Consider the following 17,024-nt stretch of genomic DNA (forward strand, 5'->3'; position numbering starts at 1 on the left):
GTTGATGAACATACAGCATTTCTTTTAGAAACGTGTTAAACTCTAGTGAAATATTTGCCCATGTAGTGAGTAGACTCCAGGATAACAGTTTTCATGGGAATCCAAAAAAGAGGGAGTAAAGAAAAGGGCTCCCCAGGCTATTCTTAGCTGCAAACAGTTAGATTTGGAATTTTGATTGTAAAGCATGGAATTTATAAATGGTGCCATGCTAAATTTACTTCATTTGTATACAATTCAGCTGGATAATCAAGTGTGTTCCAGTATGGTCCTGGTTAGCATCTCAGTTCTGGTTTTATTGTCTCTAAACTGGTAGAAAAAATGTGTTCAGTAAATAGTTCTTGTAAAATCTGTGTTCCAATGGGTGTGCATGAAGGTTTTATATACACAGAGCGTGTATGTGAAGATTTTACACAAATGCATCTGTGGGTGCACATGGATGCACACAGACACTGAGCTGTGATTGATTTCTAGAGGGAAGCCAAGGAAATTCCCACCCCCTACCATTTAAACGATCTGCTCTTTGGCTCTAAACATTCTGTTATTTCTCAGCCAAGGAATGTATTTTCCCCTTCCAATATATATAATTTATTTTGCTGCACACATTAGTTAATGATATAGAGATATAGGATTTAGCCAGTTCTGTAAAAAGTGCCAACCTGAGACAGACCCATTTCATTTTGTAAGAGCTTACTTATTATCATTTCTTGCTCAGCTTCCGCAGCACAGTGTGAATCAACAGCAATCATCAACTCAAGGATTTATCCCATCTACTTTATACTCCAGCAATTAAATTGGCTTCCCGGGGTTAGACAAGCTTTTAATTATTATATTAATGGAGATAAAGAGGACTTTGCACTATTTCATGTTTTCGGGGAGGGGGGGGGGGGCTGGGCATAGGCAGGAGACAGCTATTTTTTTTTTTCACTGATACTTTGTGGAGATTATTCCTGGGTTTTTAAAAATAGTGTACGAAACGCTAATAATACATCCCTTATCGGGGCAGTTGGGCGGGGGGGCCGAGACGAGCGGCCGCCCGCCGAGCCCATGTCCCGGCCGGGCAGGAGCGCACCCCATCCCCGCACCTTTCCCGCCGCGGAAAGACTTACGCGGTCCCCAGGGCGCGGCGGCGGGCAGCCTGCGCAGGTGGATCTCATCCTTCTCCATCTCCTACCCGAGCCCTGCAGCCCAGCTGCCACTTGGTACCAAACTCAACTCGCCCGCAATTCCTCCTCCTTCACCTCCTCTTCTTCTTTCTCCTTCCTTCCTCCCTTTCTTCCTCCCCTCCCTTTTTCCCTCCCTTCTCTTTTTGCGGGGAGGGCGCGTTCATCCAGCGAGCGGCACCGCGCAGCGTCCCGCCGCCCCCCGGACAGACTTTAAATACGGGCGGCGGGCGGCGGCCCGGCCCGCCGGGAGCGCGGCCCTCGGCGGGGAGCCGGCCCTCCCCGGCACGCCTCCACCGCCGCTCCTCTCCCTCCCTGCCCGCCCACCCCCGCGCAGGCTGCGCGGAGCTCCGCGCCTACCTGCGGCAGCGGCGCTGCCTTGACCTTGGGCGCCGGAGCTAGAGCGACAGCGGCAGCTGCTGCCGGGGAAAGGGGGAACGGAGGGGGGGGGGGGGGGGGGAAGCGCGGCCGCGAAAGGTCAGCGCGCCCTGCGCACCCGCGGCCCCGCGGAGATGGGGGTGGGCACAGACGGAGGGGATGCGCTGGAGCTGAGCCCCAGGCAGTGCCGGAAATTCAGGCGATTTCCCCGTTTCCCTACTCCCTTTCCTATATTTTTTTTTTAATGGATGTTAAAAGCTCCCGCACCTTTCCGCGTAACAATAATAAAAGAAGGGAAAAAAACCCAAACTCGTCGAGACTCCGGGTGGAGACAAGAGTCTGGTTCTGGGGTCCCCCCGCTAAGAAGGACACGGAGCTATTGGAGCAAGTCCAGAGGCAACAGAGAAGACCCGAGGCACGGAGCTCTGGAGCCAGGCTGAGAGTTGGGGTTGAGAAAAGAAGGCTCCAGGGAGACCTTAGAGCACCTTCCAGGGCTCCAGGAAAGCTGGGGAGGGACTTTTGATAAGGGCATGGAGGGATGGGATGACAGGGAATGGTTTAACGCTAAAAGAAGGTAGATTTAGATGAGACACGAGGATGAAATTCTTTCCTGTGAAGATTGGTGCGACACTGGCACAGGTGGCCCGGAGAAGCTGTGGCTGCCCCATCCCTGGAGTGCTCAGGGTTGGATGGGGCTGGTGGGAGATGTCCCTGCCCATGCAGGGAATTGGAACCAGGGGATGTTTCAAGTCCTTTCCAACCCAAACCGTTCTGTGATCCCATGATTTGTGGCTGCCAGTGATAACTCTCCCCTCATCCAAGATACAGCCTGGAACCCTTCCCAGATCAGCTCCCCATCTTTCCCACTGCCCCAGTATTCACCTCCACCCACACCAACACAGCCAGGACCCCATTTCCCAGGCATGTGACAGCTGGCTGCCTCCCTGCTCCAGGTCTGGTCCAGGAGGGATGCTCTGAAAACTGCAGTACACACAAGTGTGAGCCCTCACAGAACACCACCAGGCTACAGTTTTCTTATTTTCTTTAGAAATATGAGGTGTAAAATAGCCACCACTCGCTTTTTACACCTCTAGCTAGGTGACCACAGTATTTGCAGAGGATTTTGTAGAGGATTCCAGGCTTATTCATCTGCAGGGAGTTAAACCCATCTCCTGTGCCCACAGGGATGCGTTGGTCTTCTCCAAACCTGCTGCCTGATCCCGTGCTGTGCTGCAGAAACCCACTTTGACATAACTGACACAGATTTATCAGCATTATTCCTTGCCCGCTTTCTCTTTTTTTTTTAAATCATGGATGAGCACTTAACCCTCAAAAATGCAATGACAGAAGTGTGCAAGGGCTCTGCCAGAAGGAACCAGGCTCAGCAGGCTTCCTGGCTTCTGGCATTCTCCTCTTGCTCCAAAACCAGGGTGCCCACCACCATTAGGGGGCAAAAGGGGGCAGAGAGCTCCCTGCCACATGACAGTGAGCAGACACTCCTGCTGCTTTGGTCCTCGTCCTAATTCCACTCTCTACTCTCCTTTGTTACACAAAGACAGCAGGTTATGGCTCAGCTTTCTCTGTGGGACTGTATTTTTCATATTGAAAAAGCCATCTTTCCTCATTTGGTTGGAGACTTAACACAAGGGATAGAAACCCCATTGAGATAAATATATATACCAGGGAAATTATGTGTATGGATTTTTCCCTTGGGAAATATAATCCCTAGAGGGTGTGAAACCAAGGAGGGATGCTACATTTTGTATCTTTTTACTCCTTGAAAATTTTGTGCTTTTCTTGAGATTGTATGGATTTTGATTATTTTTTAAAATGCTCATTAATTAGTTTATTATTAACAGAAGAGCAGGTGAGTAGATTGTGCTGAACTGAAGCCTCACTTCCCAGCTTGCTTAACCAGGGATCAAAGGCACTTGGAAGTGTGCCCTTTTTTCTTTTGCCTAGAATGTATTTATTTTGGATGGAGATATGCAACAGAACCAAACATGGCCACGAGACCAATGCATGTATTTGCTTTACAAATGTGAAACACCAAGAGATCTGGATATAATGCTGGATCCCAGTGTCCTACCTCAGAATGACCTCCATGAGCAACTGCTCACAACAGCCAGGGCAGAAACACAGCCTGGACTTACAGATGCCCAGGGCAGGCACAGCAGCAGAAGGCTACCTTTTCTCCAGGTAATTGACTACTAAAAGCCCAGCCAGAGGCAAGCCAGCTGATTGATAACATCATTTAGCAACAAGCTTTAGGAAGTTATGGTCTTACAAGCAGAATTTCAAAAATTAAGCTTGTATTCCAGCCCTATGCATAGAAAAAAAATGAAACCCAAGCTAACATTACTGCCTCATTTCAGGTGTTTAAGTGTTAATGGGCAATCACTTAATATAAATGGGCAATCCTGAAAATTACAATATATTAATTGCCTAGTATGATTTTAGAAGATTCTGGAGCTAACATGGCCCAGATTTGGGTGGAAATGGAAAAATCTCAGTCTGCTGTGGAAGCTGTGCTCCACCTGGTAGTACTGAGAGGCAGGACAAATTTCCTTCCCACTCACCTGGATGAGCTCTAGCACATTCCTTGGCTGCTTTGGAGAAGCACTCTAAAGAGCTACAAAGGTAAAGGGAACATGCAGCTGGGCAGAGGTTGCCTGCCCTCCATCCCTCTGTACTGCTTCCACACACCATTTCATTTACCTGACAGTGTTCCCTGGGCTCCTTTCTGTGTGGATACACAGGCAGACACCAAAGGCTGGACCACTCTTGCACATGAAGTGATGGAACTGAGCAGTGGGACTGCTCAGACTCTGACTCTGCACAAGAGCAGAGGAAACATGATTTGTCTTTTCAAGTGCCCCATGAGCTAAAATAGGCTGTGGAGCTGATAGGAAGCAGAGACTCCAGCTACAGTTTTCTTCCTTAGCGTGTGATAAACCCAGTGTGCCACCTCAACACATACTTGTGAGAAGAATGGTAAAGGGATGGAGAATCTACTGTCTGTGCAATAAAACAAAAAAATGCTTTCTTAACAACTAGGAAGGAGACAGTGCTGCTTGGCATCCTCACCTATAGTAAGTGCACTTGCTGGAAATATTTATAGTCTGCTCCTGCAGAATGTAATGTGTACCTTTATAACAATAATAATGCAGTTTCCTGCTCCTGTGATTTGGAGCCAAGCAGAGGCTCAGGGGTGCTCATGCTCCAGAGAAATTCCTGTGTGTAACTCTGGCCCCACCATCCCAAATGGCAAAAGAAAGCAACCAGCCCCCCAAGCACTCCTCTGCCTCGCAGTTGCCCCTGAACTATTTTTATGAAGTCTTTTACACTTTTGAGGGGCACGCAGTGAAGGCAGGGATACACTCCAGCTCTCTTTTTGGCTGGGGCATCCAGAGATAAGAGCCCATATCCCTGGCAGTCACCCGAAATGGCAGGAAGGCAATCACATGATGGTGAAACAAACCCTGGCTGTGATCAGGACAGCAACGTGTCCCCTGCCTCCCCGCCATCCCCGCAACCCACGACACAAAAGCCTTGGCTGTTGCTGATACATGAACAAAACCCCAAAGGTTTATGGATTTGTTGCATATGAGGTAGAGAGTCAGGTTCCAGGCAGCCCTAAAATCACAGGGAAGGAGGGCAGGATAATGAGGGAATAAGTCACAATGTAAGAACCAAGGCATAGCCAAGGAAATTAGCGGGTGGAAAGATTTAGGTAGTTGGGAAGAGGTTATTTTTTTTCTACTTCAGATGCTGAAACCACAGGATTATGATGTAAATTACTAGATGTTAGTAAATACAACAAAATTATGGATGCAGAGCATGCATTACAAGTGAAGCCAGAAGCCCAGCTTTTTTTTAAAAAGGGATGAGAAACATTTATGAAAAATAGGTCCAGTGGTGTCTACCATGCAAAGTAGCCTGGCTATAATTTTCAGCTCAGTAAGCTCTTAAGCCTCTGGTTGTTGGGAAAGCATTTCTGGGGAAGGATGTTCTGTTTCTTAACTCCTTCCCTTGCTACTTCCCACTGACAGACATTGGGTCCTGGGCTAGATGGACCTCAGAATATATCAAGTGTTTTGTTTGTGTAACATTTAACATTTATATAGAACTCATATACCTAAAGCACAGAATATTTTATTTGTTATTAACTCCTTTAGTCAACCATAGCCTTGTGTTGGAATTATTGAGAAAAAAAACTGCTAAAAACATTTCATCAAAGCCCCAATCTCACAAGTGCATGTTTATATTAATATTACTTCTGGAGTCTGCTTTTTTTTTTTTTTTTTGATTTAACATTTTGCCAGAGCTGAATAGAAAAATGTTACTGTTTGTAAATAGTAATGTCTAGTATGCCAAATATATGCCCAAAGCTGAAGGCAGTTTAAAGACTGAATCAAACAATGTCTGTAGTGAAGAACATCCACTACTTCACAGGTCTTTGCCTGTGCCAATGGCAGAAGCAGGTTGGGGGTCACCCCACATTCCCTACATTAAGAATAAATATTTAGGATGACTGATTTTCACAAGTTTAGACAACGTAAGAGGAGCAAAAAAATCAAGTTCTGCCTAAGAGCAGAAAAAAAGTTAGAAGGCAACTCCCCTGCTTCTCTTTCTCATGTCCCCACAAAATACTTTCATTAGTTCCTGCTGGCCACCAGGGATACCCATGGGGTTTTCCCATTAATGCTGCTGAAATTTCCAAGTGTCATTCTACAGAAGTTAGAGGAACCTCCCACTTCTTCCCTCTGCAATTTGCAGCTGGGAGTGACACCACCCCAGAGCCCAGCCAGGACTTTGAAATGGAATTAGAAGATGCTGTATAAACTGTGTTCAGAGGAATGGCAAGAGAGAAGATTTGACTCAGCCCCTGTGAGTCACAGTCAGTCTCTGATTCTCCCCTCGCTGCTGATGGAAGGAAATGATGGGTGGGGGACTGAAACTGAGCCCATTTTGGGGTTTTTTAACCCTCTGTCTCTGGAACCAGGCCCCTTCTCTATCCCAAAGCAGATTCAACTGGACCCAAAATTACTGCTGATCCGAGTTTTCTTGACTCATTTTTATGAGACTGCCAGCATCATTTTCAAGCTTCTGTAGGAATCTGGTGCTATGCTTAAAATTAACCTTGGATTTATTTTTCCAGGTCTCAATCTCTTCTTGCTACAGGGCAAGTCCATCACTACAGGGCCATTTGTATTAGACCTGAAAGTGTATATTCCTTTCTCTTTGACCTATGGGGCTAACAGCAGCTATTAATTACCTTCTTGAACTGAAGCTCCAGGTAACCAGAACAGGAAAAATAAAAACAGTTTTCATGTATCTTTTTCTTTTCTTTTTTTTTTTTTTCTGATGTACAGTCCAAAGCAAAAATCTGTCCACAATTCTGTGTGCAAACTGCAGCTGCATGCTATGACCTGCCTCTGCTCTATCTTTGTTCTTAAGCAATGAAGTTTAAAAAAAGAGAAAAAACAATAAATTGCTGAACAGAAGCGACTCTTACAGCTTTATTGCTGTTTGATTCATGGAGAGGAAAAAAGGCTGAAGTATTTATTTACCTGCAACTCAACTTGCCTTTGCATTTATAGCAGCCAGCATCTCCCTCAACACTACACTTAGTCTAGGTGTTCACTTGCAAATCCTTTTTTGAACCTGAAATTTCTGCACCACTTATAAAGGAAGGAGCAATTCTGTACTTTCATATATTCAGTTAAAACTGCTGTGAAAATGTCTTTGCTTGGTTTTGGTGGTTTCTGGTTTGTTTTTTTGGTTTGTTTTTTTTTTTTTTACTGGATATTTAATCTGCTTTACCATCCACAATTTATCTCCAAGGTGTTTGTGGTTTAAACATGTGACTCATTAATTCAGTCGGGAAGTCTGTGAAGCCTCCCTGGAAACAAGGGAACAATGAATCCAGCCCAGGCCTGTGAGTCAGTAGCAAGTTCAGAGAACTTCACCAATATTTTCCAAATCATAAATATGCAAGGATCTGCATGAGAAAATTTGAGGATGAGAACCTGGTTAAAACAAACAACCAACAAACAGTTGTCTTCAATTTTCCATGCTTAAAACTTTTGTGTTTCTGCAGGACAGTGACTGAGAGAACTACACAAAATTTTTAGGAAGTGTTTTAAGTGTAATTATCTACCTGGAAAAGGATGTGCAGATCTTAGATCTTCACTTGCAAGAGATAAATGCTGGTTTTAGCAATCAAGTATGGTTCTTCCTCATGTACTTTGAATATCAAATGGATCCAAGAGAGAATATAGACATTTTTTTTACATTATGCTTTGAATCTATATAAATAAAATAATGCAGAGGAAATTGGTTCCTCTTCAGATTGAACACCACATATTTTTCAGCAATGTATCTGTAAATATAACTGGTTTGTCTATATCCAGCTGGGTAATGAAGAGCAACAAAGCCATCTCAGATGTTACTGTACATGAATTCACCACTCACAGCACACAGCACACGTTGGTATCTTAAAAGCAAGTGGGCCACGTTGATGGTTCTGCAGCCCAAGTCTCTGTTTTATTCAAAGCATTGCTGGGGTAAACTGGGGTGGGAAATCAGACAAGACAGGAAGAGGTGACAAAAGCAAGGTGATGGAAAAGCCTGTCACTGTGGGCTAGGCTGAGTGACCAGAGGAGAGAACTGGACAAGAAGGAATAATAATGTTTGATTTAAAAAAATTGGAAACTCATGGAGTCTTATTCACTGTGACTCAGCCAAGGTAGAACTTCAATTTTCTGTTGCTGTGTGTCAGGGGAAGTGTGACATCCAGGCCATTTCCTTGGCTTTATTGTCACCTTCCCCACCCAATCTCAATAAATCTCCTAAATTGCACCACTTGGGAGTTAATTTGTCATTTGAAATTTATTTTTTTTTTATTTCACCCTTGAGCCTGTCAAAGAGACATCCATCTATAAGGAAGGGTGTTTCACTACTGCTTTTTTCAGGACTGCAGTCCAAGAGGTTAAGGAGTTTTCTTTCAGAGGTGCTCAGATCACAGTGGCCTCTTGCTGACCACAGGTGAAAACTGGATTTGAGGGATTTAAGGAACTTCTGTGTGTACTGCTCATGTAGATCGAGGAGATATATTCACCCAAACTTCTGGTGATTCACATTTTTCTCCAAACAAGCTCTTGAACATTCCCTTTCTAAACATAGGACCTTCAACAGCTCTTAAAATTCACTGGATTCTTGCATTGTGCTGGGATGTTTTCCACTCATCCAACCAGTGTCTGATCTCTCTTCTTCTAAGAACTTGATGGCATGGTCTGGTTGTTCTTTTAAGCTCCTGGGTTGCTGGCATCCTTCATCTTGTGCTTCTGAATTGCAACAGATGTGATGGATGCAATTGCTGCCATTAACAAGGCCCACAGCAAAATATATGCTTGGCAAGAAGCCCACTGACCCCAAATCCATCTGTGTTCACTCTGGGACTAAAAACTCTGTTGGTTTTTTTATTCCCATTTTGTGTTTAAAGAAGAAATGTGGTCGTTAATTACCACACACTTAACTTCTTTTTTTTTTTTCCCTTTGATCTATTTTATCACCTCTTCCAAAGCTAAATTAGAACCAAGAGACATACTCAGTAATTTAATTTTAACAGCTGATTGAAATCCTAGGGGAAGATGCCAACACATATCCTGAAGATGAGGATATCAACAGCTCTGGAGTGATGTACTCAGCATGAGGTCTGAAAGGGAATCAGTGTCACAGCAAGAGATTTTCCAGTGGTTTTTTTATGCTTCAGTTCCTTTTTCAGAAGTGTAACCTGCACTCACAACCCACACACCTTAAAATAGTGGTACCTGGAAACAAGTCTTCAGATGTCTATCAGCATCAGATAATAAAGAGCATTAATTAGTTATGGATTAGTTATTGATTGTATGCATGGGAGCAATAGACCTAAACACAATAAAGAGAAATCTCAATGTTCTTTTTGAATATTTGTTAAAAGACCTTAAAAATACACTTCTTAAAAACTTTTTAAGTCCTTGAATTTTCCCATGGTTTTGTTACTAACTGGAAATATGTGAAAACAGTTCTGAAAAATCAGAAACTACAAATCTGTTTTAAGTTATTAAAAAAGATGATAAAAATCTTTTTCTCCTCTACCCTGATTTTCATACCTTTATCAGGTATGAAATTTAAGATCCCCACGAATCACTGACACAATTGATCTTTCTCATGTTCTTTTAAACACAAGGGGGCACCAACAAGCTAGTGGAGCAAGAGAGAAACTTTCACAGACGGTAAATCAAAGAAAAAACGTGTTACAACTCGATAGTCTGCCCAAGTGAGACGAATTTTGAGAGCTTTATCATTCTGCCATCTGAAATGACTGGGAAAGTAATCCCTGGCATGTGTATATTATGCTGCCTCATTTCTTTTACTAGTTAGAACCTGGATCATTTCCAACTGCAGATGGTTCTCTCAGAAGGTAGAATCCTGTTGCCTTGGTTTTAAAAAGAGGAAATCCAGCTTCTAAGTAAAAAAATACCAAATACACCCCAAAATGTAAAGTTGAGACAAAGAACCATGTTTTTAATATCAGGGATGTTTGTGTTACTCAAACTCCCAGTCCCTTTTCAATTTCTTTGTATTTCCATGATGGAGCAAAGTAAAAGGAAATTTTGGAATATAAATTATAGAAATTCTTGCTGTAGCATGATCCCATCTATTGAAATATGAGCATCAGCACATAAAAACAAGTGGAATTTCTCCCAGACAGGGTGAGCAGAAGACCCATCACCAGGTAAATCCTGAGAGCAGAGCTGTGTGAAGGGCAACCTACATCTGCCTGCTCACCTTTCTAACTGCTGAATGTCTCCTGTGCTTTTTCCAATCCCGTTCCAAGATCCTGTGTCACACTGTAAGGACACATTTGTGAAAGATCAGTTGCTATTCATTTCCCCCCTGTTGCCCATGCAAGATAGCTCAATTCAAAGGAACTTTATGTTTTTGTGCAATGAATGACAGCAAGTCACTTTTGGAACTTCAGTGAATGGTCTTGACAGGATATTTTTCTTTCTAACTTTTCCATTTCTTCCTTCTTTGCCTTCAGACACTGCAGGTTTCCTCCCCAGGGGTTTCCTGCTTTCTTAGGTGCACTCGTAGTCTTCCTGGATTTTTTATGTTCTTCTAATTCTTGGTACTTATCTGTCTAGCCCTCCATCTTCCCAGCCTAAACAAACATTGGTAGAACTGGTTTTAAAAGGAATTAACACTTTCCAGGTGAATGTGAGGTCTCACAGGAGACTCCCCTAACAGAGAGCTCATTGAGATGGGACCCTTCAGTCAGCAGGTAACAAGCACCAGGAGGAAACACGGGGTTTGCAAGTGCTGAACTATTGTCATTCATTTAAAATCACATCTGAGCCATGCACAGTTCTGTAAAGAGTTAAAATGGCTTAGCAGTGTGGTCATACCATACCCAGGGCAATCATAGCATTCATATGATGATGATCCAAGTAAGAAAGTTTCAAGCTCCTATTATTCAGCTTGGGAAAATGGTTCTGCAATGACACAGATCTCACCGTGCAGATTTCCTGATAATTTATCATGTTTGGACTTGCACAGAATTGCTTTTCCCATTCCCTATGTTCATATAGGTTATGAACTGTCTGTTCAGTTTTTATGTTCAGCTGTGTACCACATTTAGGAAGGATTATTGGTTGATTTCAGAGCATGAAGCCTGCAGGTATAATCTCTAGTATCAATATATCTGTCCCAGAATAAAGTTGTGCAGAAAGAAAGGCAAAAGGTCTCTAAAGAGGTTGGAGAGGAGCAGGGCACTGCTGGATTAGAAGTTCTTCATTAATTGCATGCAATTATAACCTTGAGTGCTGTGTAATCACAGCTGTTAAGTTTCTTAGTCCAGGTCCTCTCCCATTTGTGGATGTGAAAATAGTTGCTTGTAGGCATATCAAAATATTGTCCCAAATATTAATCCCCCAAATATTAATGGCTTTGCTTGCAGTATGCCACAAGCCTCCAGTTGTGTTGGATACAGGCAGTGGTGTGTGTGTGTGTGTGTGCTAGTAGCAGTGTTAATTCCCGCACACGGAAAACTTCATTTCACTTGTGTTGAACTGCACAACATCACTTCCAGCAGAATTATTTCTCTCTGATGCTGCTGGGACATGTAACAGTCAGCTCATTCCCTACCAATGCCATCTGAGCATCATCACCTGATGCTTTGGTTCAGGGCTTCAAAAATCAATATTCCCTGACATCCTCATGTTTTTTTGCCTGTGTATCATGGGTCATTATTCTGACAGTTGTTTTCATGTTTACCTCCTTTTTTTCACTTGAATAAATACATAAAATAAGTATTTTTGCCTTCCTTTAATCCGTGCTCTTTCCCTCTTTTATCTACAGCTATTTCACACACATCCCCCAGACTTTTGGGATGCCTTTGAGAGATGCCTTACATTAAACATGACTGCAGCATCCATCTCTGCAGTGTATCCAAACAATATCCAATGCAACTGACAACACCAGGGCAGCTGGCCAAGGACACCAGAGCAAGCTCTATCATTGCAAAAACTGTCCCAGAATTTTAACAGTCATATAAAACATCTGGTTCTCATCTGTGCCTGGTACTTAATTTATCTTCCTCAGACACATGAACCAACCCTTTGGGGATTTGGATCCATTATTTTTAGGGAAACAAGGTAGCCCATACAGGATAAAGAAATTATACAGTGATTATGATTCCACATGAATAGATTTTGATGGTGACACTGGCTTAATTCATCCCTTTGGCTGCACATGCTGGCCCTTTTATTGCTCCCCTGCACTACAGCTCTGCAGGCGTGTGAGAAACTACTCAGGTAATTCAGCTGAAGTGTGGAGGGAAGAGAAAAAGAATTTTGTTATGTTTTTGGTTGAATCACTTCCTCAAACCATTTCACAACATGACAGCACACATTCTGGTGATGGTCCAGAGCAGGAGGCAGCTCTGGGAGGAGACAGAGCTAAGGGCTACTTATAGCATCCTAAATAACCATGCTGCTGAATGTGGGACTAAAGCCTGAAGTGGAATCAGTCCTACAAGAGTTAGAAAATGCCCCACTGTGAATGCTGAAACTTCTGACATTCTGGATGTCAACTCTGATAAAATTTAACTTCCTGAACTTTATTTCGTTCACTATGTCAACTATGGCAGATAATGTTTCAATCAACCTGAAGTGTTCTTTCCAAACCACAGAGCTTTCCTGCAGACAGGAAACTCTCTTATTAACTAACCAAGTGGAAATAAAGTCAAATGATGGAAACAACCTGGTTTTCTTGCTATTACATTTAAAATTCCACCCAAGACAACTGAAAAAAATTGAAAGAGGCTCTTGATATGATGAAGGTAATGCAGGCAAAGCAAAAAACCTTAACCTTTCCAAATCCAAAACTTCAAAATCAAAAGCAAAGCTTTCTTATTTGTGCTGTGCAGGTTTGCTGCAGATTTCCCCTTTGTTTTCCATATTGAATTTGTTTTGGTGACAAAAGGAACTTTGATCTGCAAAGCTGAATGAGCTCTAGAGCTGTAGTTTGAAAGGAATCCACACTTCCTGAATGCATTTGATAAATGCAAAACTCAAGAGCAGTTTAAGATCTCTTATGTACCAGATAATAAAGTTCATTAGGGAATCAGAAAAAGGGAACTAACCTGAATACAGAAATGCATGGAGCATACCCATACGTTCCCTCCTCTCTTCTTCCTACCCTCTGTATTTGTCCCCAGGAGTCCATTTCCAGTGGCAATAGTTGCCACTTTTTCAAGTAGCTGTTTCAGTGGCACAACATGCTAGGAACAAAACGAAGCAGTAGTAAGAATGTGCTTCTTGTCTTAAAAGAACCTGGCTGTGAGAAAAGGGAGGTACTGGTGGTGGTTTCAGCATTCTGAAAGCGTGGAGCTCTGCTGTTATTGAACATCAAACACTGATAAGAAAAACCTCAGCTGGCAGAGCTGTAGCAGCATCACCTTCAGCATTGCAAAGCTTTAAAAATTCTAATACCTCTTGTGGGTTTTGTCAGGATTGTGATTTTTGCCAGGATTGAGGAAGACACCCTTTCATCCTAAATGCCTTCCTTGTCCTTGTTTCTGGGGAGTGAAAACCCACGGACTTCAATTCTCTGTTCAGAACATAATGCAAACTAGTAGCAGGGAATAAAACCCTGGGGATGTATTTCATCTGCTTCAGCCTGGATCTGATGCCAAGAAAACCTCCAGCAAGATGAAGGGGTAATCAACACCAGATAGGACTGGCATCACAACCAGGAAAGCCCAAGATAGCTCAGTTAAATAGCTACTGGACTTGCAGGGTAAGAAAAATATAGGAAAGAAAAATGCTTAATGAGGACTATATGGTCTGAATCTGTCTCCTTTCCCTCGTGTAATCCAAAGCATCTCTGGTTAAGTCAATAAATTTACAGCAGTAAGTGAAAATAGTAAATGTTTGGTCATTAAAGGACTTCAGATGGTGTCAGACAATATGATGTTTAAGTGTTGATAAGAGGCTAAAGCAGTAGTTTGAGAATCATCTGCTGTAGGGCTTAAGTATTCACACATCTTACATTAGTTTTCATTTTATAATTAGCCAAGTGTTACTGTGCCAGTTGTATATTTAGAAATACTGCCAGATTTAATGCAGCTCCAACTTTATCTGTGTAATAAATATTGACATGTTTGTCTTAGAAAATGATCTCTTTTCCTTGGGCATCTTCAATCAGTTCTGCTTTCTGTCACCCTCTGGACCTGACTTTTTCCTCTTTACTCTTTCTGAACTGTGTGTACAATAATTGCAGAAATGCCAGAACTTGGGCAATATGTTGTGCATCCTGAAGCTTTGCTAAAGTGTCTTGAAACCTGAAAAACAGAGATTTTTATAATTCCACCAGAGAATTGTAGCCAGTTGGGTTTTGGGGTTTTTCTTGTTGGTTTTTTTTTTTTTTTAAGTTGAAGAAACTTGGAAATGGGCAGGAAAAGTTCAAATGTGTTTTCTTTAACAGTTTGAAACATCGTATTTCATGGTGCTATTATAAACAGTGAAATGCCTTGTTGCCTTATTTGGTTAAAAAAGCAGCCAAGCTATATGCAGTGGGTATTCTGCCTTAAAGACCTTTCATTACAACAGTTATTAATTACAGTGCCTGAGAGCTGCCATGCCACTTTGGTGCTACTGAGCTGAGAAGCCAAATACTGAAAGTTTCTGTTTGAAGGTTCAGTTCATAACCCCTCTGTTTGGATTAAGAGCAGAATGTTTGTGTGAATTTTTTTGCAAAAAGTTGAGCTTCCAATGTTTAATGGAAGTGGTATTATAACACAGGCCATGTCTCCAAAGTCATCTGAAAATGAACAGCAAAACAGTTTTAAATGCAAACATACATTTCATAAACTTTGGTCTATTTGACTTTTTTTTTTTAATGAGGGGATGACTTTAGCAGCTGACAAAGTAGAAATTAGACAGTATTATAGTATTATGTCCAACAGGCATTCCATCCTGAGGGGTTTTTTAAGCTTCAGAACCAAGATTTCTGTTTGTCTCAGATTACACAATGCTCAGTGGCTGGAAGTCCAGTCTGTGTTAAGAATTTTCACATTGCTCTGCATCTCATTTTCCAGGTTAATTATCTGTTGCAATCTGTGCCTAAACATAGATGTTGTGTTTAAAAGCTTTGTCCTGGTCTACAGTGTTCAGACATGAATCACCACATAATTTCCCACCATGTTAATGGCATTTATTCAAGAGGAAGAAGCTGAACTCACAAGTCAATGCTTGCCCATGTGTTAGGTGGCAAACCTGGTTTCTAGAGATGTTGTTACCAAAAAGTGTATCTGTCTTTGTAGGAACATGTATATCATAAATGTTTCAAATGTAAAAAGAAACAGTTGAGGAAGATTGAGGAGAGAGACTTTACCCAAGAAAACTTTGCTCATCCAAGATGAGTGTTTGAGATGCTACAAAAATCCACCTTGATGAGAGTCACTGGAGTTTGGCAGCACCAAATGAAGGGATCTTCCTCTACAAATGCATTGTGGAAGGAGAAAGTTCCCCATCTTCTGATCCGTGCACAAAGAGATCTTAGTTTGGTTACAATGACAAAGTTGAATGTTTTTAACTTGCTTTTATTGTCCTTCCCTACCTACAGGCGTGAGGAAACATGTCTGGAACACACCTGCCTAGTAATATAAATCTGAACTCTGAACTCTTGCCTAAGTGCAAGCACTGAAGAGTGGTTTGATTGAATTTCAAAAAGATTTCTCAGTTTTGCTTTTGAAAATAATGGTTATTGAAATGTAATTATTTGGTGTGGTAGTATGTAGTACTGGGGTGAATCCCATCCCCAATTCTAACACAAGATACAGTAGGAAGATTTGAATTCAGGTGCAAACCTGAAGTGTGGAAGCATTTTCCCTCAGGATTTGTGCCCATTTCATTATCAGATTCAATCCAAATTGCCTACCCAAGGTCCTTGCAATCTCTAGCTTGTTCATGATCAGAACACATCATTTATGGAGCAGCTCAGTGGCCCATTTCCCCTCACTCAGCCCATAGCTGGCAAGGCAGTTCTCTCTTGTCCCAACTTAGTCCTGAAAGAAGGCAAAAATCAGTACCTAACCCAGTGCTTTGAGTGTTTGGAAAAGTGTCAGCTTCTTGTTGTGTGTGTATGTGGAATCACTCTCTATTAGCAGCAGATTTTACCACTCGTTGTTACTGCCAAATCTGAACAACCACTAAAACTTAAATATTGATCTACACTCTGTCCATACAATGCACATAATCAGCAGAATGGTCTATTATATATATGAGTACACTTCACATTAACAGAGTTCCAGGTGTTAATGGGATTAAGAAAATCACTGAAGGCAGTGATAGGCAAACTGGCAGCTCTGTTGTTTCTGATGAGGGTGTGCAATTAGAAATTAATCCAGGCACACCCTTAGATCTCAGACTGAGACTGAAAGGGTCTACAGAGAAAGGAAAAAAACCCCTGTGAACAATCAGCCCAATGCAATGTGAGCTGCTACAGTAAAGTAGCTGAGGAAAATGACAATTGAAATTTAATGGAGTGAATAAAAACTTCTTGACACAAACCTAAAGTGCCTCAAAACTCAGCAACATATACTCAGAAATAAGTTCACAAACTGGGGCTGTTTTCCAAGATCATATTTACTCAGCATCTGTCACTAAGTCTCCTTATGCACAACACAAGTCTCATGAAATAGAAATGTAACCAAGTTAAGCAAATAGCTCTTTCCTTCTCTTGATTTGGATAATTTATATGTCCAGCAAGATGGTTTTAAATTTCTAACAACAGCTGTTTCAGAATTCACACAGAAGGGAGCAGCTGAATGGAAATGTTATCAAGTGAGCAGCTAACAAACCCAATTCTGAAAGAGTTTTGTCAGCAGTGTTTCTGGCTTCTGAGAATCTGAAGGGTCTTGTTTCTGGGATGTAG

At 42.1% G+C, this 17,024-nt stretch overlaps 1 protein-coding gene across 6 annotated transcripts in view; it reads right to left on the reverse strand.

The window, feature by feature from the left end:
* Nucleotides 1-1,580, reverse strand: part of ANO1 (anoctamin 1) — a 73,923-nt gene extending 72,343 nt beyond the window's left edge. For 4 of the 6 annotated variants that reach the window (XM_030451454.1, XM_030451455.1, XM_030451451.1 and 1 more), the window contains exon 1: nt 1,107-1,406. In XM_030451454.1, coding sequence (XP_030307314.1) covers nt 1,107-1,164 — 58 coding nt within the window. In that variant the 5' untranslated portion in view covers nt 1,165-1,406. Of the gene's footprint in view, nt 1-1,106; nt 1,407-1,520 lie in introns of those variants that run through there. The other 2 variants (XM_030451456.1, XM_030451452.1) reach the window with 2 other exon arrangements.
* Nucleotides 1,581-17,024: the final 15,444 nt, after the last annotated feature.

Source organism: Calypte anna, chromosome 5 (assembly GCF_003957555.1).
Source record: "Calypte anna isolate BGI_N300 chromosome 5, bCalAnn1_v1.p, whole genome shotgun sequence".
In the NCBI taxonomy this organism is placed as follows: Eukaryota; Metazoa; Chordata; class Aves; order Apodiformes; family Trochilidae; genus Calypte; species Calypte anna.